This window comes from Lactuca sativa, chromosome 8 (assembly GCF_002870075.4).
Source record: "Lactuca sativa cultivar Salinas chromosome 8, Lsat_Salinas_v11, whole genome shotgun sequence".
Classification (NCBI taxonomy): Eukaryota; Viridiplantae; Streptophyta; class Magnoliopsida; order Asterales; family Asteraceae; genus Lactuca; species Lactuca sativa.
The window spans coordinates 7606792-7632364 of record NC_056630.2 but is presented as its reverse complement, the minus strand read 5'-3'; the positions used below and the strand labels follow the sequence as shown (position 1 = coordinate 7632364).

The following is a 25573-nucleotide window of genomic DNA, read 5'->3' as shown; positions in this document are numbered from 1 at the left end:
AATACATTTATTATTATTTGTTCGATTTGGTTTGTAATGGTTCGGTTTTAAATAACTAAAGTATATATATTTTGTTAATCAAAATTATATATATGGCACAACCTTCTTTAATAATAATTTGGTTATATTGGTTAATTTAGTTCTGATCCCTACTTATTTGTCCTTGATAGCAAAGTTTTTTAATAGGTTTTTTCCATAGGATAATAAGATATAAAAAGTTTACATGGCTTTAACCCAACCGCATTAAATGATTATTTCCTTACTTGACGTGGATGTCGAAAACATAGATGAAAATATAAGTAAATTAGATTTTTTTTTTTCTAAAAAATAATACCATGTCATTTTCTAAGGATTTTTATTATGCAATTAATTTTCTCCCACCATATAATCCAGCCCACTTTGGCTAATAAGGAGGTGAATATAAGTAAATTAGATATTTTTTTTTCCAAAAAATAATACCATGTAATTTTCTAAGGATTTTTATTATGCACTTAATTTTCTCCCACCATATAATTCAGCCCACTTTGACTAATAAGGAGTTGTTAAATTAACAACTAACTAGGGGGTATCGGGTTTAATCCCAGGGAGAGAAGGAAAAATAATTATTTACCGTCCAAAAAAATTAATCATCTATATACCTGACCCCTCTAATTATGCTATAAATTAAATAATTTATTATTTTTTAACTAATTAATTGCTTATTTAAATATGTAAAGTAAACTAAATATTTGTATAAAGAAAATACCATTAGGAATTTTCAACCAAGCTATCAACATTACACAAATACATAAGATTAAAAAATATATAACAATCGCCTAGTAATTTTAGATTATTATTTTATTTTATAACCACATATTAGATCAAAATTGTACCATTGTAGTATGTGTAAAACAACCACCAATTATTTGATGGTTCTTTATGCAACATTTTAAATATAATAGAATATATTTAATTGTTGAAAAAAAAACTATTGTAAAAGATCTTTTACGTTCAATATTTTAAATCTTTTTTGTACAAAATATTATTTTGGAGATACATTTAAAAAAAATTGTACTCATATATTAAATAATAATTTTTTTTAACAGAAGGCAATATATCAAAATGAATTTATCGTTTTATCAAGTACCTTACGAAATAAACAAAAAATGAGGTGACCTCTTAGTTGTTGACCTGGTGAACAGCTTATTAAAGACATCAAGGACATGACAAACACAATGACATTGAAGACGTAGCACTGTGTAGAACTAGCTAGTTTCATGCAGCGATATAATTGTACATAGTACAAACAATCACATGACTAACTTTTTATTGCACTGTGTGGATCTCCTCTCATATTTTTTCATCTAACCATTGTATTTTTACCTCACTTTCCTTTTTTTCCTTTTCCTTTTCCCTTTTCCTTTCTAACTTATTAACATGTTCAAAAATTTTAATTTACTAAAAAAAAATGAGATTACCCTAATAAATAACATACACAACAAATGGCGATAATTAAAATCCATGTCGTAGAAAATATATATATATATATATATATATATATATATATATATATATATATATATATATATATATATATATAGAGAGAGAGAGAGAGAGAGAGAGAGAGAGAGAAAAGACTTCAATTGAGAAAAAGAATTGAGAATGAGAAAATGAATTTGGGTCATTCATTTCGAATCTGCCGCTTAAGCGCTCCATCGTACCAGGCCGACAGAAGATATCATATTCATATATAAATATTATTCCTCTATCGTGCCGGCATGCAGGAGCGTTTTGCAGCAAAAATAAATGATTGGTTGTTCTATTATTCTCACCCTTTATATTTTTGTCGATTGAACTTTTATATATATATATATATATATATATATATATATATATATATATATATATATATATATATATATATATATATATATATATATATATATATAAAGTAAATGAGAGAATAGAAAATAAACTTGGTGGCTGTGGCCTCTTGATTTTTCACCATCTAGAAACCAAGCGAGCACCTTCAAGAATTTAAAATCATTGGATAGTGGAAATCTTGAGGCATCTTCCACTCAACATGAAAACCCTAAAAAATTAGTGAGAAATTTCAAAACAAAAACTCTATATTTAAAGTTAACAGATAATCAAATTGGGAGAGCATTCCCAAATTTAAAAATAAAAACTAAATGCTCAAACATAATGACTCGTTAAAGCTCTCGTCTATCGATTTAGGTTCACTGGGTGACACTTGGCATCTTATATGTCTCAACTTTAAATCTTTTAGGTTTCAATCAACGGTTGGTCAGAATGAGAGGGTCTCTCACACAGTTTCTACATTAACTGCTTAGTCTCATGACGAGCCCTTTCCTCCAAACTTCGCAATATAGGAGATCTAGCAACAGTGAGCGGTGAGGAACCCGTTTTCTTTTTTAAATTAAAAAGAAAATCTATCGTTTTCCAATACTTAAATAATCAAAATCCCTTCTATTATCATTTTATAAGGATTCTTAATTTCGAATTCCTTTAGCTTTATTATTTGGACTATATTTGATCATTTAGCAATGTTAAAAAAAAATAACTATAACAAGTAATCGGCAATAAAAACACAAAACCGAATGACAGTCACTCAAAAAAACCATTATAGAATAGGTGTACCATGTACCACACAATTTAAAAAGAGCCTTATACAATGTGTATATTAGGTCTTGCAATTGACAACGACTGTTTATCAAACTTTCCCATAAAATAACAACCTCTAAAAATTAAAAACTCAAAAATGGTACCAAAATAAAGTAACCTTCTCAATTCTCATGGCTAGTATATATATAGCCCTCCAAACGAATGCTACATCATCCAAGCTAAAGTCCTTAAATCCTATTCTACCTTTAGTCATCTCTTCTTGACCATCAACACAAAAATCCAACAAGAAAACATGATTGTCATTTTGCATTTGGCTGTAGGATTAATGGGTATTTTTTTTTATACTTCTAGAAATTTTCATTGTTGTCTTTCTCATTTTGATGAACATATGAGTTTTAAATACCATTTTTTATAGCAATCTTGTGTTCTTATTGCAGGAAATGCTGCTTCATTTCTACTTTATGTTGCTCCCATGTAAGATATAATATCAATGTTTTAAATAAGACTAGTTAACATATTTTTCTAAATATATTCAACTAACATGAAAATTATGTTTGTTTTGCCAATAGATGGACTTTTGCTAGGATCATAAAGAAAAGAAGCACAGAAGAGTTCTCATCTGTACCTTACATCATTTCCTTGTTGAATTGTCTTTTGTATACTTGGTACGGTTTGCCTGTTGTAAGCAATCAATGGGAGAACTTCCCGATTATCACCATTAATGGCCTCGGTATCCTATTTGAGCTCTCATTCATCATTATCTTCATATGGTTCACTTCACCAAAACAAAAGGTACATGCATATATACGTCACATCATTCATCAATCACCAAGGTTGCAATTTCAATGCATGCCAAACATTTTTCCTGTTCGGTTTTCTTCTATTTTGTTTTGTCCTGTTCTGTTCTGACATGCATGCAATTGCAGTTGAAGACTGGGATCATGACGACTATAGTTATACTCATCTTCTCCACAACTGCACTGCTCTCAACTTACTTGCTCCATGATCATCATACACGAAAAAGATTAGTTGGAAGTGTGGGACTTCTAGTCGCAGTAGCCATGTATGCTTCTCCTCTTGTTGTCATGGTGAGTACTTGTTAAGGCGTTTTAAAATTTTGTCTTTTAGTGTTTTAATTGTGTTGTGCACTCCATTAATGCATCTTGTTTCTGAATATGTATTGCAGAAAAAAGTGATTGAGACAAAGAGCGTGGAGTATATGCCATTTAGCTTATCTTTTTTCTCATTTCTAGCAAGTGCACTATGGTTGGCTTATGGACTTCTAGGTCAAGATCTTCTCATTGCGGTTAGTACCATGCAAACCCGTATTTTTGTATTTTTTTTTTCTTAACTTAAAAATTATTAAGTTGGAAAATTACAATGGAATTTCAGGCTCCAAATGTTGTTGGATGCCCTCTAGGGGCATTACAACTGGTGGTGTATTGCAAATACAGAAACAGAGTAATGGAGGAGCCAAAAGAAGAATGGGATGTAGAAAAACTTGATCAAGAAGACATTAAACAACATTTGCAAATTGCAGTGGTTACAACAGATGATAAAATCAATGAAAAGATGTCACAAAACATGAACTCTTGATCGATTAGGTTAAGCATAGATCATGATTCATAAACAGATTAAATTCATGATGATAAGTTTTTAGTTTTATGTATCAATTTCCAAAAAAATATGACGATATCAATCATTTTTCGAATGTTATTACATGGTTTTGATTTAGTGTCATTATAAGTTACTAGGCTACATTCAATGATCATGCTATTAGACTTTCATTAATCAAGATGTTATTAAATTCACATAAACTATCTTGCCTTCCTCATCATGTTGATTAATCCATGACACTTGTATGATCAAGTGAAAAAGAGCCATATATTGATACTCAATGAGTGTGTTCTATAAAGATGCTAATTTGGTGGAACAAAGACAACTTTGAAGACCTTTGAATTGTCTAGCAAACTGAACGTAATGCATTTTAGTACAAAAGTATATTCTTTTTTCAAGATCCATCTTTGAAAAAACAGAGAAAACACGCCCATCTTTGAAATCAAAGCAACATGCAACGTTAATTAAAATGTCTGAAAGGAATCCTAGTACTATTAATGGACCACAGAACAAAACATATAATATATCAGAGAAGAATACTTGAAGAGCATAAGGTGCTATGCTTGCATCTCATGTCACCTCCAAACATATGCACCATTAACTCAAATATTTTATGTTCAGTTTATCAAGAGTAAAGATTAAACGTGACATGACTGTAGCATTGTTTATTTATAAAGGTAGACCCTTGAACAACTTGTGTAATATCCACATGGGGTGAGAATTATTTGGTTTGTAACGACAAAACCCGAAAACCAAATCGAACCAAAATCGATTTTAAACCGAATCATATTAAAATTTTGCTTTTGCTTTGGTCCGAGACCAAAACAAATTTTAAATTTGGTTTTTGGTTTGAGTTTTGGTCTCATAAACTTTAGACCAAATCGAAAAATTCAAATTGCATTATTTAATTAATTAAAAACTACATTTTATATTTTATATATTAAATAATCAGTATTCACAGCTCTTAACTCTCACGAATTCACGATTCACGTGTACGCTTTACTTTTCGTTTTTCAATTTCACCTCCTAATCATAGAAACTTTAGATCTTTATGTTTGGAACTTAGCTTTTTATGTTTGAACATTTGTAATTTATGTTAGACAAATTGCAACATTATATTTTTTTAAGAAAATATTTGGTTTCCTCAGGTTCCAAACCGATTCAAATGTTTTCGGTTTGGTCTAGAGGGATTTGAATTCAATTTGGTTCTGTTTTCGAATTAGACCATAAAATTTTCAAACCGAGGAAAACACTTTAAGAAACCAAAGAACCCATAAATTGAACCGATTCCCAACCCTTATCCACTTCTAGAAAAACCCCACGAAATTAATGGAAAAAGGGATCAATTTATTCAACTAAACACAAGATAAAGGGAAGCCCCACTTAAAGTCCTGTCAAATGTCACGAATCACAAAATTTTATGCTAGTGCATCAATATAAGATTATGTTTTGAGGCAGAATAAGACAGAAAATAAATGGAGGCGAAAGCATAGCAACAAATGAAGTAATGGACAGGATTGAAAAAGATAATGAGAATTCAACCAAAAAGCAAATAGTGAGTCATAAGAGATGACTTTGATAGCTCACCTCACATGACAGCATGGAATTCGAATCATAGATGGGCTGAACTTTTTAACTTTTCATACATATCAATCAGCTGTTGTTATAGATACAGGAAACACTATACCTTTGCATGATATTTGATCTTTCATCATCAAATTATATGTAATTGAATCTTTTTTCAACTTGCCCGTTAAAATGTTAAATAGCCACTTTGCTTCTTGAATTCTACCCACTCCTAATGACCCTTGGATGAAAGAATTTAAATGAGATATGATGGGGAATTTCATCAAACAGCTTGTGTGCAATATCAAGTTGGCCGTTTTTTTTGAATGTCTTATTTGCCCAGATAATTTGAAGCGACAGATAGGGCATCGGATAGATAAAAGAATCGATATCTTAGCATTTTAACATAGAACAATACTTTAATCTTATGGTTGTAAGTCACAAGTAGTGGTAAATTGTTCAAATATTTGTAGGAAATATTAGAATGCGGACAACAAACCAAAAGTCGAAAAGCATATGGCATATGGATTAAGCCATTTCACGTAGCAAAACATAGCATCGGTGTTTTAGGTTTTCAAGCAAAGAAAAAAAAAAGTTTCATGTTATTTTCGAAAAATGAATTGTAAAACATAGAGACATACATACATAAGGCTACTCGGAATCGGTATGGGAGTCTTATTACGCGTGAACTCCGACTCCGACGTGGCAAGCAATATTCGCGCGTCAACACCGCCGCAAGGGGGCGTAAGTGTCTTGTTTTTTGGCTCTTTTCACGGATGACAAAAGAGGTTTTTATTGGTGGAGCCATTTTACCGTTTGAAAAGGGGACGATTGGAATCTTTTATTACTTTGTTTTTTAATTGAAATTACATTAATGGTCCCTTATTAAAACTTTTTATTATGCATGCACCCCCGACCCAATATATTTTCTTTTGGGAAAATGACATGAAAAATTTAAAGTTTTCATAAAAACATAGTTTTACCTTTGGACGTGTTATGTTTTGTTTAATTTGTTCATTTATACCTTTATAGTCGGTTTTTAGATAAGCTACCGATTACCTAATGCTAGTAAAGCCCTTGAATTTTCAAAAATGTTCGGATTTACCTTTAAGTTTTTAAAAAATGTTCAGATTTACCCTTACCTTGATTGTTATTTTAATTATTTCGATTATTATTATTATTATTATTATTATTATTATTATTATTATTATTATTATTTAATAAATTTTTAAATGTATAAAAATATTTTTATTAATATAAATATAATTTTAAAATATATTTATTTGTATTTAGTATTTTTATCAATATAAATATATTTTTAAAAATATATATATACTTGTATTTAGTACTTATATACATTTGAAAGCCCATGTATTCCTTTAGAAATGTATTTATATATTAAAAATGTATTTATTTGTTTTTAGTATGTATAAATATATATTTATTTCATATAAAAGTATATTATATACATATAAATATAAAAATACATATTTATATGGTTTATATTGTATAAAAGATATAATTATATGTATTTGTACATATTACTATGTATAAATATGCCTTTAGTTCAGAATTATATGCATATGATAGTTTTTATACAAAAGAAATACATATTTATATCTATTAAATACAAATAAAAATATTTTTAAATGCATGAATATGTTTTTAAATGTATAAGTACGTTTTTATTTGTATTTGATACATATAAAGATGATTTTAAATGTATAAATATGTTTTTATTTGTATTTAATAGATATAAATATATATTTCTTTTTGTATAAAATATATCTTGTGCATATAATTATGAAATAAATACGTATTTATGGTTAGTAATATGTACAAATACATATAATTATATCTTTTATACAATATAAACCATATAAATATGTATTTTTATATTTATATGTATATAATATATTTTTATATGAAATATATATATATATATATATATATATATATACACTAAATACAAATAAATACATTTTTATTATATAAATATGGTTTTATAAGAATACATGGGAATTCAAATGTATATATGCGTAAAATATTTTTATACATTAAAAATGTAATAATAATAATAATAATAATAATAATAATAATAATAATAATAATAATAATAATAATAATAATCAAGGTAAGGGTAAATCCAAACATTTTTAAAAAACTTAAGGGTAAATCTGAACATTTTTTAAAATTCAAGGGTTCTACTGACATTAGGTAACCAGTAGGTTACCTGGAAACCGGGTACAAGGGTATAAATGAACAAATTAAATAAAACACCAGGCTTTACTGGACTTAAAAACACGTCCAAGGGAAAAAACCGATATTTTTGTGAAAACCTAAGGACTTTTATATCATTTTCCCATTTCTTTTCATAAATGGTTTATAAAATTTTCACTTTACCACCTTTAAGCTTCATCAAAATTGCATTTATAATGTTTCAATAAATTAGTTAACAATTTAGTTTTCTTTTTAAACGTCAAACAAACCTCTTGGATATCAATTACCCCCTAAAACAGATTTTTAATATAAATAAACTCTATTAATACTTTTTAAATGAAATTTTTTATTATTAAGATGCTTATTTATGTTTAAAAATTATTTTTTTCATATTTAATCTAATGTCGAAAAAAATAAAAATAAAAGTATAATTGATGTGGAGTAGTAACCATTTTCAATGGTTACTACTGTGGTAGTAAAGATGTAGTAAAGATAATGTGACATCATTTTTCTAATGAGAATGTATTGATCATATACTTTAGTCTTATGCAACAAACTTCTTATAAATCATGTAACATTTGGATATATATATATATATATATATATATATATATATATATATATATATATATATATATATATATATATATATATATATATATATATATATATATGAAACATCTTAAAAATGATAACCAATTTAAACTTTTCAAATTAACCCATTTACAAATAAAAGTGTTTACAAAACCATTGTTTTCAAAACATTGTTCAAAACAGACTTTTCCAAGATCAATAACATAAAATCAGGATATGTACGATCACGCCTTCGCCCTCTCATGATCCTCATAAGTACTTGAAACCATAACCAAAAACTCTAAGTCAACGCTTAGTGAGTTCCCCCAAAATACCACCACACAAAACACGTATCATAAACGAACGCGCATGTTGGGTCCAATCAATCTTCGGACTGGAATACCCATGGGTCCACAGTCATCGGTCTGGATTACCCCCTATTGGCCCAATCAGTCATCAGATTGGAATGCCAATATACAACAAGTCCACTCATTCATCGGACTGGAATACCATCGGGTTCACTCAGTCATTGGACTGGAATACCCCCGGTCTGTTAACTCACACACAAAGCAGTAAAGTCTCAACCCAACACAATATATCGACATATAACAGATAATAAACATAATCAACATACATATAATCATGCAGTCAGAAATTACAGGTAGTCCTACAGATTTACCGATCTACACATACCAGCAACTAGCATGTAATCATACAGATCTATCTCATACTTAACATATCAATGTATAGCAGGATATCAATCCAATGGGTCGGCCTTGGTACCTTCGTCATGTAAATACAGTGAGGAAAACTCACCTCACAGTTTGACGAAAAGCGAAATGAGCAACTACTCTAAATACCAACTCTACAGGTAACATATTCAATAGATAGAGACCAAGGCTCAACTATGGCTCAAAATACCCTTAAGTCAACCTTGGTCAAAGTCAACGTCAACAATCAATAAAATTCAACCCAAACTGAGTACACCCCGCGTACTCGCGAACCATATCGAGTTCCCTTACATGTACACCTGACCTACGGCAAGCTACGCCCAACGTACGTAATGGCTTAATAATAGCACTTTAAGGGCTTAATTCCTTAAGTCATTATGTCAAACTTTCATTCTTAGCCCCAAATGGCATCCCAAACCATAAAGTTTCCAACTTTATGGTTCTACATGTCTAGATCAAGCCCAACAACAAAACCCTAACTTAACCACTAAAGTTCTTAATGGCTTGCATGAAGGAATCTCAAGGGCCGAGATCATATTTTTATGACTCGAGACATGGAAACACGTCCAAAAGGACAACTTAAACGCTCTATAACATGTCATGCACAAGGACATATTTGGGGATAAAAAGCTCATATTATCATCATGCAAGCTATATCTAGTAACTTAATCACCAAGGTGGGAACTTTTTACCTTTTAGAGATGGAGAATGATGCAAAACTTCCATATCTAAGCTTGCTTCTAGCTTCTAAGCTTCACCTCCACCTTCTTCCTTCTTTAGAACACACAAAAACCCACTCAAAGATCTCAAAATGCAATAAAAGGGGCAAGGGTTTGCAAGGGAACCTCTCAAATGATGGAGGTTGGGAATGGGGTGAAGAAATGGGACTTAAGGATCAACAAATAAGGTCCAAAGCCTCAAGATTAAGGGTTTTTTCCAGACAGAGTATGCCCAGCGTACTCAAAACGGTGTCATTTCCATTAAGAGGCTTCACGCCCAACGTACATGTGTTGCGCCCAAAAATTACAATAATGCCACTATGGGACATTTTGCAAACAAAAATCATTCCAAGGGAAAAAATGAAATATTTCCTCATACTAGGGTTAAATGTAGGAATACCTCGTCGTTGGGATGTTAGAATATATATATATATATATATATATATATATATATATATATATATATATATATATAAAATATTGAATTTATAAACTGGGTAAAGTGAATATACCCTTATAGGTACCTAAGTTTGTGTACCCATAACACCCCGTTTGGAAAAGTACTTCGGCTGTGGTTTCGGAGGCCCAAGGTATAAGCGATTCGGTCTTTTATGGGTCTCGGTTTTTATTCTAAAGGTTCTAAGGCTTGGGTGCGTAGTTAGGAGCATAGGGCTTCTCGCCACCTTTCCGTGGGTATAAAGTTCGTCAGAAATGGACTTAGAATGAAGGAATTATAGCACTTTGAAGTTATTGGCAATTTTGGCCCTTAATGGAGAAAGATGGCAAGAAAGGACCATGCATGCAAGGTGGCCAGCGCAAGAGTACGGCCAGCATAAGTTGCGGTATGCCCAGCGTAGAAGGGTTAAGTGATCGTGGGTGTGGGGGGGCATACTCCCAGCGTACGAGAAGTACGCCCAGCGTACGCTCAGATTTCCCAAACCCTAATTTTAGGGTTGAGCCCTATATAAAGAACCTTATGTCTCGAAGGCCAGCCTCCATTTCCACCCAAAAGGAGCTACTACAAAGCCCTAATCCATATTTGAGTGTTCTTGGAGCTTAAAAGGTCACTAGAGAAGCATCTTGGTGTTGTGGATCCATTTTCCAAACAAGAAAGGAGCAAGGAAAGGTGGTGGTTCTAAGGAGAGGTTGTAGATTTAGGATTGTTGCTTAATTCCTAACCATTTCAAGGTATAAAGTTCTAAACTTGGTGATTATCTCCTTAGATCTCTTAGATTGAGTTTTTGGACCATTTTGGTCCAATGGTTGAAGCTTTGTGGTTCAATCCGATTTCTAGGACTTGGAGTTGCTACTCTCAGTTCTAAATGAGTCCCTAAGGCAGAAAGTTGCCATATTGGATGTCCTTATGGGTTCATGCATGAGTTAAGACCATTTCCATAGAAGTTAGTTATCACATTTCAAGTTTGGGCTCTATTGGTGGGTTGCAAACCACCAAGTGAAGGACTTTATGGTTTAAGACGTTGAAAAGGACTTGGATCTGTGTTTGTAGCTTGACTAGTGTATTAAGCACTTAAAGGGAAGGTGACTTAACAAGGGAGTACGCTGAGCGTACATGCAGGTACGCCCAGTGTATGCACTATTTAGCTTGTACACTTAGCGTACATAGGAGTACGCCCAGCGTACTCATCGGATTTAGGCTTGGCTTGTTTTGGGCCTTGGTTTGGGCCATGCAAGGGATTTTGGTTCTTTGGGCCTTACTGGGCCATCAGAAGTCAAATAATGTGGGCCAAGAAGATGTTTGGGTTTAGGGTAAGGCCCATTAGAGGGTTTGGGTCCAATTTTGCAAATTGGGCCATTAGTGGTCCACTAGTGGGTTGGGAAGCCTACCTAAGGGCCATTTTTAGAACATGGTTTGGGCCTTAGATATGGACCAAGTTGGACTAGGGGGTAAAATGGTAATTTTACCCTAAGAAGGATTATTGTTTTGGACTAAGTGATATTTTGGGTATTGTTAGCTCGGGGAGCCGAAGGATCAGCAATTCGGGGATTGTCAGATAGCAGCCAGAGGGGTATCAGCAGTGCAAGGTGAGTCTCCTCACTGTGTGCATAGGTCTAAGGCCACAATGTCGACCCATTATGTTTGTGTATGTTATATGTTCCGGATCACAATCTGATGTCGTGCGAGGCCCTAAGAATGTTAGTATGCTAGAGGTCTTTGTGATTCTTGCATGTATCGGTACGATAGGTTCCGAACCAAGGTCCGATGTCGGGGCAAGCCTGAAGTATGTTTATATGGTAGTATGTTCCGGACTAGGGTCCGATGTCAGGGCAAGCCCGAGGAAGACTTGTAAGTGCATGTTAGATTATACTTGTTGTCTTTGTGATACTTGTATGTGCCTGGTAGGGAGGTGAGTGTGGGGAGGTCCCGTATCTCATCACTAGCTGAGTATAGATGGGATTCCATATCTCAATATTAGCAGAGTAGGGGCGAGACCCGAGAGTAGTGAGTGTGGGTGGGGGCTTGTATCTAACTGACAACAAGAGTGTGGACGGGGTTTCATAGCTCATCAGTGGTAGACCAGGGGCGGGGCCTAAGTTAGGCGAGGCCTTAGAACAGAAGTACAGTAGAGTATGTTTATTTATGTGCTACTATGATATATGTTTGTATGTGTATAGCAGGCGAGGCTCGGGGACAGGCGGGGCCTAAGAGAGACAAATATGTATACCGAGCGGGGACTGATGTCGGGCGGGGCCCGATGCCGGGCAAGTCCTAGTGCAGCGGGTGGGGGCCCAGTATGTGGTTATGTGTATGGTATGTGGTAGGTTGGGGAACTCACTAAGCTTCGTGCTTACGGTTTTCAGTTTTTGTTGCAGGTACTTCCAGTAGCAGAAGGAAGAGCTCGGGTTGACTGCATCGCACACACCAAGAAGTTTTAGCCTGGGATGTTTACTCTGATAAAATGAACAAGTTTTAAAATGATACTCTGATTTGATATAATGACTTATGTTTATGATTGATAATTATGGCTTGATGAATGATTTGGAAATGAAATTTTTGGTCTGGATTTTTGGGATGTTACAATACCCTTTTCCTTTTTTTAATTATATCAATTGCTTTTTTTTGTTAACATTGCTTACCCCTCATCTGATCGGCGTTCCCATTTGCCACAACCACCCACCCGTTTGTCATCCTAGTTTCTCACTCTTCACCAGAAATCTGCATCACACCGCATCTCTTCTTTACATACACCAACCAAATAACAGAAACTTGCTTTGATTTACATATTCAAACATCATTGGCTCATTCTTTCTCTATCTCTGACTCATTTTTTCCTCCTCTCGTGTTACTCTTCACCATAAATCTCCATCACTAAATTGGAATTGGATCTAGGGTCCTTGGCTCATCGATCCTCCTTGATTTGAAAAAGATCATGATATGTTCCTTTTTGTTCTCTGAAATATGGAGTCTATTGGTTTTGTGAGAATTCTAGAGGAAAATTTTCTCATATAATTCCAGCAGCAACATCAATTTACATTACGAATTTTCCAACATCCATCGCATCACAGGGCATTGGCAATGTTGTTGATGTTTTGATATAGGGGAATTATGAAAGTTTATCTTCCACCCACCAGTTGTTCGATATGATGCCAACATGTTCTTCAAATTTGGTTGATTTGTTAACTAGGTAACAATTTCACATAGTTTCATTTTTTTTATTTTCATGGCTCTTGGCAATGTTGACTTTCATGGGTCTTGGTGGATATGTGAAACCTATTCTGTCTTTTCTCTTGCCATCAATGTTGGATAACTAGTTTTAGGAAAGCCCCATGTTATATAATCAAAATTCTGCAAATTACCAGTAATTGCTTCTTTTTTAAGTGTTTAGTAGTAAGTGACCCATATTTAATGTAAGATTGCTCTTCAATGTCCCCATTATAAATGCCCCATGTTATATAATTGTAGCATAGTTTCTAAAAAGACTGATTTTCCCTCATACCTTATAAAGCATTCACATGTTGAAATATGCTACTGAGTTGTCCCCTTTCCATGGATCCCCACTATTAATCCCATTAGAAGCTTGATTAAGGACTCACATGTTACCCAAATCCCTATCAATTATTTCTACCAAAAGTAACAACAGACTTTGTTTTTTACATAATCTATTGCTCTTTTTTGTGACAAAGTATCGATCAATGGATGAGAAGGAAAACGATACGTCTTTTTAGCAAATCATTAGTTACATAAATTGACGGAACTTTTGCATCAAAACACGAAGGATGGATACTTTAGTTAGGTGGTGAAAAACAAAGCACTGATGTAGAAATGTTTGTTGGATTAAGGTGTCTAACGTCCTATTTGATGAACTAGGGTCTTTCTAAAATGTTCCTCAAGAAATCTAAGGTTCGAGCTTACAAAATGAACGAGGGTCTTTCTAAAATGTTCCTCAAGAAAGCTAGACAAGAGCTTTATAAATTCGTCAAGGCCCTTATGGCATGCAAGTTGAAAGATAGGGAATTTGTGTGTGCTCATGTGCGAGAAATTCAGAGACACGTGGAGAGATTGGAGAAGCTCAATATTAACTTCGACAAGGAGTTTTCCATTGACATGGTGCTTAACTCATTATCCGATAGTTATAATCAATTCATTCGACAAGGAGCTTGCCATTGATTGAGCTTCACAATCTATTGCAAATAGATGAAGCAAGAATGAAGAAGTCTCATTCCAACAGTTTTGCATCTACCCCTATCATGGCTATCCAACAAGGTAAGGGAAAGAAGAGAAAGGTTCATTCCCAACCCAAGTGGAAAGGGAAAGCCCACATTATAGAATCTAACGGGTCAAAGGGAAAGCCCAACTTCGATTTTCTGTCTATTGTGGATCCGAAAGAAGTCATGTGCATTGTGGCCAGAAAGGCCATTGGAAAAGAAGCTTACCCAAGTACCTACAAGAAGTGAGAGTGGTTAAGGGAAAGGTGTCTGGCTCTTCATCTGGTATTTACTCTATCCAAATCAATAACACTTGTATTTCAAATTATTGGGTCCTTGATACGGGATGTGGTTTCCACAACTGTCCTAATATGCAAGGAGTAAGGGAAAGTGAACAGGTCGAGCATGGGAAGATAAACATGATCATGGGGAACAGGAGAAAGTCGGATGTTACCAAAATTGGGACTTATGAGTTTATGTTTGATAATGTTAGGGTTGATTTAAACAATTGTTGTTATTCGTCAGAAATTACAAGGAACATAGTTTCATTTCATGCTTTATTTAGACAAGGATTGTTGGGTTTTGAGCACTATAACACTCATATGGTGCACATGCAACCCTAAATGCTTTGGATCTATGTTTTCTCTAATTATACATGCATTTTTTCCAAAGCATTCACCCTAACTAACATACAATTGAAGCTATATAATAAAATCTTAGTTTGGTTGCTTACCTCTTGAGTAGGGTAGAGTTTTTGACCTTTGAAAGCTTGAGCACCTCAAGTGTGATGCATCTAATGGTTCACAAACACCAATATGCAAGAGGGAGCTTTAAGAGAATAAGATACTTGATTCCAAAGAGTATGTACCCTATTTTGGCTTATGGGTCACTATTTATAATGTGGAAAATGCTAGGTTTACACTTTGTAAACCCTAATAACTCATGACTTTCCACATTCTCATGCTCCATGGGTTTAACCTCCATTGATTATCTTATTGGTTTAGCCCAACTATATAGTCATGGATCATTAGCCCACATTACAAGAATCATTGATTTACATAATCAATCCCCATATATTTAATTAGTCTCTTTTGATCATAAAATTAATTCTAAATTAATTATTGATCAATACTAATTAAATAATACTAATATATTATACTAGTAATATATTAATAAATCACAAATAAATTTATTCTCAAAAATCCATCCTATCAAATTGCACTGGTGAAGGCAACCCAAAAGGACCATGCTACTATCGGGTCAAGTACATCCCAGTTATAGTTATGGGCTTAGACACCAAATCCAACAGTCTCCCACTTGGATAAGTCTAATAACTATAGCTGCCAATGTGACTTCAGGATCCGACTTAGCAATCATAAGCTTTCAAAAGTCGTTGTCAACTTTGACCCAGTCAGTGATGCATCCTTTCGATAAGGGATCATATAATCCTCTGTTCTCAAGATATCAACTGGAAAAATACATGGAACAATGTCATACCTATTGTCCAGCAGTTTGTTTTTTGATTTCCGATTCGCATAACATAGAACATATCTGAACACATCAATTTAGTTCTGACCAGGCCCGACACATAAGTCATGACAAATCATCGAGGGTCCCAAGATATCACTTTTAATCCTCTTATGATAAAAGGGAACAAATAAAATTCGACATTATATGCTTGTACTAATTACTCATTAAATCATGCACAAGGATACGTTTTATAACATCAAGTTACTGATGCGTTTTTGTATCATCAATGCACAACCAACTTGTAGTCAACAACTCATATATCTAGGTATGAAGACTTATATGATATTATCATCTCACGATCACTCGTGATACATTCCATGAAGTGATTCAAGTAAGCGCAGGCTGATCCAATACTCAAATCTTATTTCAGAAGTACTCATGAATAGTGTAGCAAAAATGTTGCTATGTCTAACTCCTCAGATAAATCTACAAGCCAACTCATGACAGTCTTCTTTCATACCTACTTCCAAAGTATGATCGACTGTGGATAGTATGAATAAATCTTATTATTAAGGAACTTAAAACATACAAAGTGAAACAATAGTAAATGATTAACACAAGACAGTAACTTTACTCATAAAGAAAAATCGTTTTATTCATCATCAAATGTCAGTTACAATTTAGCTATTACAATTTTACGTTTATCTAATCACTAAAACTAATATCGTCCTTTAGCCCAATGCCCCTCGCATGTTGCAAGTGCTTAACCCTGGTCAGTCCCTTTGTAAGGGGATTTGTTGGGTTGTCCTCTGACGATATCCTCTTCACCACGAGGTGCCCTTCTTCTACTTGATGTCTTATGAAGTGGTACTTTCTGTCGATATGCCTCGATCTTCCATGATCTCTTAGCTTCTTGGTTAAGGCAACCGCCCCTTCATTATTGCAGAAAATCTCCACAGGCTCCTTTATGGAAGGAATAACTCCAAGGTCTCCGATGAAGTTTTTCAACCATATCACCTTCTTCGCTGCTTCGCTTGTTGATATGTACTCTGATTCTCACATTGAATCGGCTACAATCTCCTGCTTGGAACTTTTCCATGTCACTGCTCCTCCATTCAGGGTAAATATCCAGCCCAACTGAGAGCGGAAATTATCTCTGTCGGTTTGAAAGCTTACGTCGCTATATGCTGTTACTCTCAAGTCATCACTCCCACCGAGAGTAAGGACCCAGTCCTTAGTCCTCTGCAGGTACTTAAGAATGTTCTTAACCGCAGTCCAATGAGCTTTACCAGGTTTCCTTGATATCTGTTGACCATGCTCATAGCAAAGGCCACATCAGGGCGAGTACAAGTAATAGCATACATGATCGAACCAACTGCGGAAGCATATGGTATATGACTCATTTCTGCTATCTCAGCCTCCGTACTCAGACTCTGAGTCTTACTCGGTTTGGTATTGCCTTGGATAGGTAAGTCACCTTTCTTGAAGTTCTCCATGCTGAAACGTTTCAACACCTTGTCCAAGTAGGTGCTTTGACTAAGTCCTATTAGTCTTTTACTTCTGTTTCTCAATATCCTTATCCCTAGGATATAGGCAGCTTCTTCAAGGTCCTTCATAGCAAAACACTTCCCAATCCAGGACTTAACCTCTTGCAAGGTTGGGATGTCATTTCATATGAGTAGTATGTCATCTACATACAATACCAGAAAGCTCACTATACTCCCACTAGCTTTGACATACACATAGGACTCATCCTCGCTTCTTGAAAATCCAAACTCTTTGACTTTCTCATCAAAACAAAGATTACATCTTCGAGATGCTTGTTTTAATCCATAAATGGATTTCTCAAGCTTACACACTCTATTAGGGTACTTTGCATTGACAAAACCCTCTGGCTGTCTCATGTAAACATCTTTAGCCAACTTTCCATTAAGGAACATGGTTTTGACATCCATTTGCCATATTTCATAATCATGAAATTCAGATATGCCCCACATAACCCTTATAGATTTAATCTTCGCTACTGGTGAGAAGGTCTCATCATAGTCAACTCCCAGAGATTGAGTAAAGCCCTTCACAACCAGCCACACCTTATATATGTGTACATTCCCATCCATGTCGGTCTTCTTCTTGAAGATCCATTTGCACCCGACTGTCTTATGACCCGGTACATTGTCAAATAAGTTCCAAACTTGATTGTCATACATGGACTGAATCTCGTTGTCCATAGCCTCTTTCCATTTAGCATAATCGGGGCCCACCATGGCTTCCTTGTAGTTGTTAGGTTCATCCAAATTTATCAGTGTGTTATCACTGATAAATGTGTCACCCTTAGATGTTATATGAAATCCATATAACACCGGTGGAACACTAACTCTAATAGAACGCCTCGGAGGTACGGACTTGTCAATTGGTTCAACCGGAGTTTCCTCCTCTGGTTGAGTGCTAGTATTTGAGATTCCTTCACCGCTTGACTCTTGAAGCTCTTCAAGGACATTTTGCATCCTACTGTCCCCTTAGCATATGAGTTCTCTATCACGAAAGACTCCTCTCCTCGCGACGAAGACAACATGGTCACTCGGTCTATAGAAGAGATATCCAAAGGACTTCTACGGGTAGCCGATGAAAATACATCGCTCACTCCGAGGTTCGAGCTTGTCATGAGTCTCGCATCTTACGAAGCCTAGCAACCCCAAACTTTTATGTGGTATAACGAGGGAACCTTCCCTATCCACATCTCGTGAGGTGTTTTGGAAACCTTTTTGGTAGGGACTAGATTAAGGATATGGGCGACAGTCTCTAAGGCATACCCCCAGAATGAGATAGGCAATGAAGCTCGATTATTCATCGAACGAATCATGTCTAACAAGGTTCTATTTCGCCTCTCAGACACACTATTAAGCTGTGGTGTCCTAGGTGGCGTCAATTGTGAAACAATTCCACATTCCTTAAGATAGTCAAGGAACTTGATACTAAGATACTCTCCTCCTCGATCAGATCGCAACATCTTTATCTTCATGCCCAATTGATTTTCCACTTCTTGCTTAAACTCTTTGAACTTTTCAAAGGTTTCCGACTTATGCTTGATTAAGTAGATATAGCCATATTTGTTGTAATCATAAGTAAAAGTCACATAGAAGCTATTAGCATCCCTTGTGGCGGTTCTGAATGGTCCACACACATCAGTGTGTATGAGATCCAACAAAACTTCACCCCTTTCACAAGTACCAGTGAAGGGTGACTTGGTCATCTTTCCAAGTAAACAAGATTCGCAAGTGTTGTCCCACTTTAAGTCGAATGACTCCAAAACTCCATCCTTTTGGATTTGGGCCATGCGCTTCTTGTCGACATGTCCAAGACGACAATGCCACAAGCATGCTTTATCCAAATAATTGGAAGAATCAATGTGTAACACATTATTTCCTAGGTTATCTACAACATTGACAATTTCATATACACCATTGCAAGGTAATGCTTCAGAATAAAATACACCATTGTAATAAGCATTAATACCACCAATTCCATTATTAAAGGAAAAGTTAAAACCTTGTTTGTACAAACTATGAAAGAAAATAATATTTCTCGTCATATCATCCGAGTAACAACAATTATTCAAATCTAAATTTAAACCATTACTAAGAAATAAAGAATAAACTCCAATCTTGGTCACAGGCGACATTTTCCTGTTTCCCATGATTAAGTTTATCTTCCTGTGCTCCACATCCCTACTTCTTTTTAGTCCCTACAAATCAGAACAAATGTGAAATCCACAACGTGTATCAAGGACCCAAGAATTAGCATGTGATGATTTTTTAGATTAAATAGTGTAAATACCTGCAAATGAGGGTTTGATCTTCCCATCCTTTATGTCCTGCAAGTACTTGGGTAGCTTCGTTTCTAGTGCCCTTTTTCATGGCAGTGGAAGCACTATGCATCCTTCGGATTACAGGAATTAGCAGAACCATCTTTGGTCCCACTAGAAGAGGATCCATCAAGAGACTTTCCCTTGCGGCTCTTGGAGTGAGCCTACCTCTTCTTTCCCTTCCCATGGGTCGTGATGGGTTCGCCACCCTTCATTTTGGTTGTGATCATGGAGGCAATGATCTCATACCTCTCCTATCGAGCACTTTGATGGTATATTTCCATCAAATCATGATACATTTCATAAGGATAGTAGTCCTCATAGGACTTCTGCAGATCAACAGTCATGGTAACAATCATAAGACACAACACCTTTATCGCATCCCTCTCATGAGTAGTGTGTTCAATGATTTGTTCAGGAGTGGTAGTGGTTACATCAATCTCCTTAAGCTCTTTATCCAGGACATATTATTTGTCCTCATAGCGAATAGCCATTCTGATGTTACGAATCCAATCATTGAAGTTCGAGCCATCGAAAATGACCCTCCCACATAGGTTCATGAGGGAGAAAGAGCCTGAAGGAATTAGTGTGACAACATTGTTTGGGATAGACATCTGAAAAGAAGAAGAAAAAAGTTTAGATTAGATGATAATCCTTAGTATTACACCCAATATGAAATATTAAGGCTAGGACCCAACACAATATTCTACAATTGCAAAGAGGGATGTTGTAATCCAATTGTAAAATATTTGAAGGAAGGTAAATGACGATTTACCAATTTGCACCATGAAAAATGAAATAGATTATTAATTTTTAATTGGTTTGAAATTCCTAGATCTTTGAGATTCATTGAACTTTTCAATGGCATGTTTAAATCTCGATTGTGCCCTTCAAGTTTGTGACTGGGATGCCGAGGATCACAAACAAGGTGTGAATAACCATGCAAATTAGCTTGGCACACCCAATGTTACAGATCATCTAATCAATGTGTCGGTTAACCACACACGCTTCATTGATCTATGATTAACACCAAGTTACCCTTTGCCACATATTGTTAGTTCCGGATTAGTGTGACGATTAACCACACAGGCTCCACTAACGACTTAACAAAAGTGAAAAGTGTAATTTCATGCATTAGCACCATTTTTACATTTTTCCTAAAGTAAATAAGATTGGGAATTTAATAAAAGTTTAGTTACTTTATATTTATCATTATACTTTTAATGAGGGAAAATTAATGTCCAATCATACCCGTTCGGCTAACGACCCTCCACCAGTCAAGGAAGCGGTGGGTGAGAGTGGACACTCATTAAACCACCATTTTATAGGCAGTAACCTTATACCCCCCTTATAGACGGCTTCGTGAATGAGGCATACTAACGGTAAGACTGACTTGTTCTTATATATATATATATATATATATATATATATATATATATATATATATATATATATATATATATAATTAAACTTATAATATTATAAAGTATAAGGGTTGAATTTTAACTTTTAAAACTCTAGGGTTTGGAATTAAAGTTTCATTTAATGAGACTTTGCAAATTTCAAAACTTGAGGGCAAGTTTTGAAACTTGTCAAAACTCTTCACATTCATAACTTATGAGTTTAATTGGATTTAAATGAAGAGACCTTTCATTTTCCATAACTTGAGGACAAGTTATGGAGGTCATTAAACATCATTTAGATCATTTTTCTAACAACTAAATTATCACATAATTCATGATCTAACTAAACTCATAATCAAGATAATTTTAAGTCAACAATTTCAAAAGCAAATTTGTTTATCATATAAAACAACAATTATTTTTTAAAACTTTGACAATTATCTTGTGTTTGGATTAGTACAAGCACTACCATATCATAAAAAAAATTCCAATGATCTAAAACAGTTTGTGGTAGTGTTCCTAATCCAAACCAGGCCAAGAAACTCGAAATTCTGCAAACAGGGCCTTCAACTCGTCGAGTGCATGAATTGACTCGCCGAGTTGCCCTGTTTACTGAGTGGACTCGTCAAATCTATTCATGTACTCGGTGAGTTCATCAGTCAGGTGCCAAAATTTTGACTTTTTCAGCTTTGAAAAACTTGTAAGCATCAAATATAACAGAAAACAATCTTAGGCTCTGATACCACTGTTGGGTTTTGAGCACTATAACACTCTTATGGTGCACATGCAACCCTAAATGCTTTAGATCTATGTTTTCTCTAATTATACATGCATTTTTTTCCAAAGCATTGACCTTTGCTAGCATAAAATTGAAGCTATATAATAAAAACTTAGTTTGGATGCTTACCTCTTGAGTAGGGTAGAGTTCTTGACCTCTGAAAGCTTGAGCACCTCAAGTGTGATGCCTCTAATGGTTCACCAACACCAATATGCAAGAGGAGGCTTTAAGAGAATAAGATACTTGACTCCAAAGAGTGTGTAGTCGATTTTGGCTTATGGGGTCACTATTTATAACGTGGCAAATGCTAGGGTTATACTTTGTAAACCCTAATAATCCATGACTTTCCATATTCTCATGCTCCATGGGTTTAACCTCCATGGACTATCTATGAATTATCTTATTGGTTTAGCTCAACTATATAGTCACGGATCATTAGCCCACATTACAAGAATCATTGATTTACATAATCAATCCCCCATATATTTAATTAGTCTCTTTTGATCACAAAATTAATTATGGATTAATTCTTGATCAATACTAATTAAATAGTATTAATATATTATACTTGTAATATATTAATAAATCACAAATAACCCTATTCTCAAAAATCCTTTCTATCAAATTGCACTGGTGAAGGCAACCCAAAAGGACCATGCTACTATCGGGTCAAGTACATCCCAATTATAGTTATGGGCTTAGACACCAAATCCGACAACGATATCGTTATGGTTTTGATAATAATGATGGTACAGTTTATGTTTATCCTAATGGTGCATTTATTTTTGAACTTTATCCTTGTGATGGTGTTTATGAAACTATTGTTTGTGTGAATGAACTTGGCAATAATTTTTATAGTATTGATTATTCTAATGTTTTAGACAAGGCATGTTTTTGGCATTGTCGTCTTGGGCACATCAACAAGAAACACATCACCCAACTCTAAAAGGATAGAGTGTTGAAATTGTTTGACCTAAAATTTGATGATGAATATGAATATTGTTTGTTGGGCAAGATGATTAAGTCGCCTTTCATAGGAACTTGTGAAAGAGGTGAATATTTGTTAGACCTCATCCATACTGATGTATGTGTTCCTTTCAGATCCGCCACAAGGGATTCTAATCGCTTCTACGTGACGTTTACTAATTATTATAGTAGATATGGGTATATCTACGTAATCAAGCATAAATCAGAAACTTTTGAAAATTTCAAAGAGTTTAAGCACAAGGTAAAGAATCAACCGGGCAAGAAGATAAAGATGCTCTGATCAGATAGATGTGAAGAATATCTTAGTATCGAGTCCAACAACTATCTAAAAGAATGTAGAACTGTTTCACAATTGACGCCTCGTATGACACCACAACTTAATGGTGTGGCTGAGAGGCATAATCGAACCTTGAGAGCAGTGTTGCAAAACTCGCCAAGTTAGCCGATTACTCCTCCGAGTACTCGCTACTCCCTCCTTGCCGAGGTGAGTTACATAATCTCGAGTACTCCCCGATCTGTCCCTTACGAATTGAGTAGTGTTGTGAATTCGGCCAACTCGGTGATTAATATGTATAATATACTTAATGATTTACTATTTAACACACACACATGTAATTATTACTACATATATATCTTAAATTTTCAGTAATTATTCACGAAGTGAGACCATTATGTGTTTTCCATTTTTTGTGTATTCACATGTATCCAATTTTATTATATATTTCAATCAACTTATGATTTTATCTTATGATTTTGACATATATAATTTCCCTAAAAATATTTCTACACAAATTTCCAAATTCGAGTACTCCCCGAGTACTCGCTACTCAGTAGTCGGCCAAACAGGTACCGAGTAATGAGTTCTACAACCTTGCTTGAGAGACATGGTTTGTTACATGATGAGTCGAGATTCCCTCCCTATATCGTTCTAGTGATATGATTTAAAGACAGCGGCCCATATTCTAAATCTTGTTCCCACCAAGAAGGTTGCCAAAACACCTCATGAAATATGGACGAAGAAACCTCCCTCGCTCACATATATCAAGGTATGGGGTTGTGAGGCTCTCGTTAGGCATGAGACCCAAGCTAAACAAGAACCCAGAGTCGAGATACATATTTTCATTGGCTATCTACAAAAGTCCTTTGGATACTTGTTCTACGGCCCAAGTGAGAACGTGGTCTTCGTAGCTCGAATGGAAGTCTTTCGTGAGAGAGAGCTCATATCCAAAGAGGATAGTGGAAGTGTGATTGATCTTGAAGAAATTCAAGAGTCATCCAATGATAGAACCTTTGATGAAACTAGATCTTAACCCGAGGTCAAACCTGTTGAGCCTATTGACAATTCGTTACCTCTTCGTCGATCTACTAGAGTTAGCACACCACCTGAGTTTTATGATATCCATATAACGGAAGACGGGGATATGTTTATAAATGATAACGCACTGGTAAATTTGGATAAGAGGGATAACTACAAGGAATAGATAGAAGGCCCTAAGGTTACAAAATGGAAAGCGAGATCCAACCCATGTACAATGACCAAGTATGAACTGTGGTTGATTAAGCACCTGGTCGGAAGACTATAGGTTGCAAATGGATCTTTAAGAAGAAGACCGACATGGATGGTAATTTATATACCTTCAATGAAAGTTTGGTTGTAAAGGGCTTTATTCAAACCCAAGCGATTGACTATGATGAGACCTTTTCACCAATTGTTAAGGTTATGTCAATTAGGGTAATGCTTGTCATAGTTACTCATTATGACTATGAAGTGTGTCAAATGGATGTTAAAAATGTTTTCCTAAATGGGGAACTGGTTGAGGATGTTTACATAGCTCAACTAGAAGGTTTTGAACATGCAAAATTCCCTAATAAGGTGTGCAGGCTTGAGAAGTTCATCTATGAACGGAAACCAATATCTCATAGCTGGAATCTTTGCTTCCATGAAGAAGTCAAAGACTTTGGATTTTCTAGAAGTAAAGATGAGTCTTGCATGTATGTCAAAGCAAGTGGGAGTATAGTGATTTTCCTAGTCTTGTATGTGGATGATATACTCCTAATAAGAAACGATGTTCCAACTTTGCAAGAAGGTAAGTCTTGGCTTGAGAAATGTTTCGCTATGAAGGATCTCAGAGAGGCTACTTATATTCTTAGAATAAGGATTTATAGAAACAAGTAGAAACGGTTTCTAGGACTTAGCCAGAGTGCATACTTGGATAAAATATTGAAATGGTTCAATATGGAGAATTTTAATAAAGGGGACTTACCCATGCATCATACTGTCAAGTTAAGCAAGGCTCAATGTCCAAATAGTGATAAGGAAATAAATACGATGAGTCAATTCCCATATGCTTATGCTA

The 25573-nt window shown here is 34.8% G+C and overlaps 1 protein-coding gene across 1 annotated transcript; it reads left to right on the top strand.

The window, feature by feature from the left end:
- Window positions 1-2800: 2800 nt before the first annotated feature.
- LOC111876948 (bidirectional sugar transporter SWEET3) lies at window positions 2801-4359 on the top strand. The gene is made up of 6 exons (XM_023873505.3): window positions 2801-2954; window positions 3063-3099; window positions 3195-3417; window positions 3552-3713; window positions 3812-3931; window positions 4018-4359. Exons 1-6 carry the CDS (start codon window positions 2918-2920, stop codon window positions 4219-4221), a joined length of 783 nt encoding a protein of 260 aa, XP_023729273.1. The 5' UTR covers window positions 2801-2917; the 3' UTR covers window positions 4222-4359.
- The last annotated feature ends 21214 nt before the right edge of the window (window positions 4360-25573 follow it).

What these genes read in the sequence shown, in the direction of transcription:
- LOC111876948 (XM_023873505.3), top strand. Translation starts at nt 2,918, where the DNA reads ATGATTGTCATTTTGCATTTGGCTGTAGGATTAATGG. An exon ending in TCACTTCACCAAAACAAAAG is followed by an intron (nt 3,418 to 3,551) that starts GTACATGCATAT and finishes ATGCAATTGCAG; the next exon opens with TTGAAGACTGGGATCATGAC. An exon ending in GTCAAGATCTTCTCATTGCG is followed by an intron (nt 3,932 to 4,017) that starts GTTAGTACCATG and finishes ATGGAATTTCAG; the next exon opens with GCTCCAAATGTTGTTGGATG.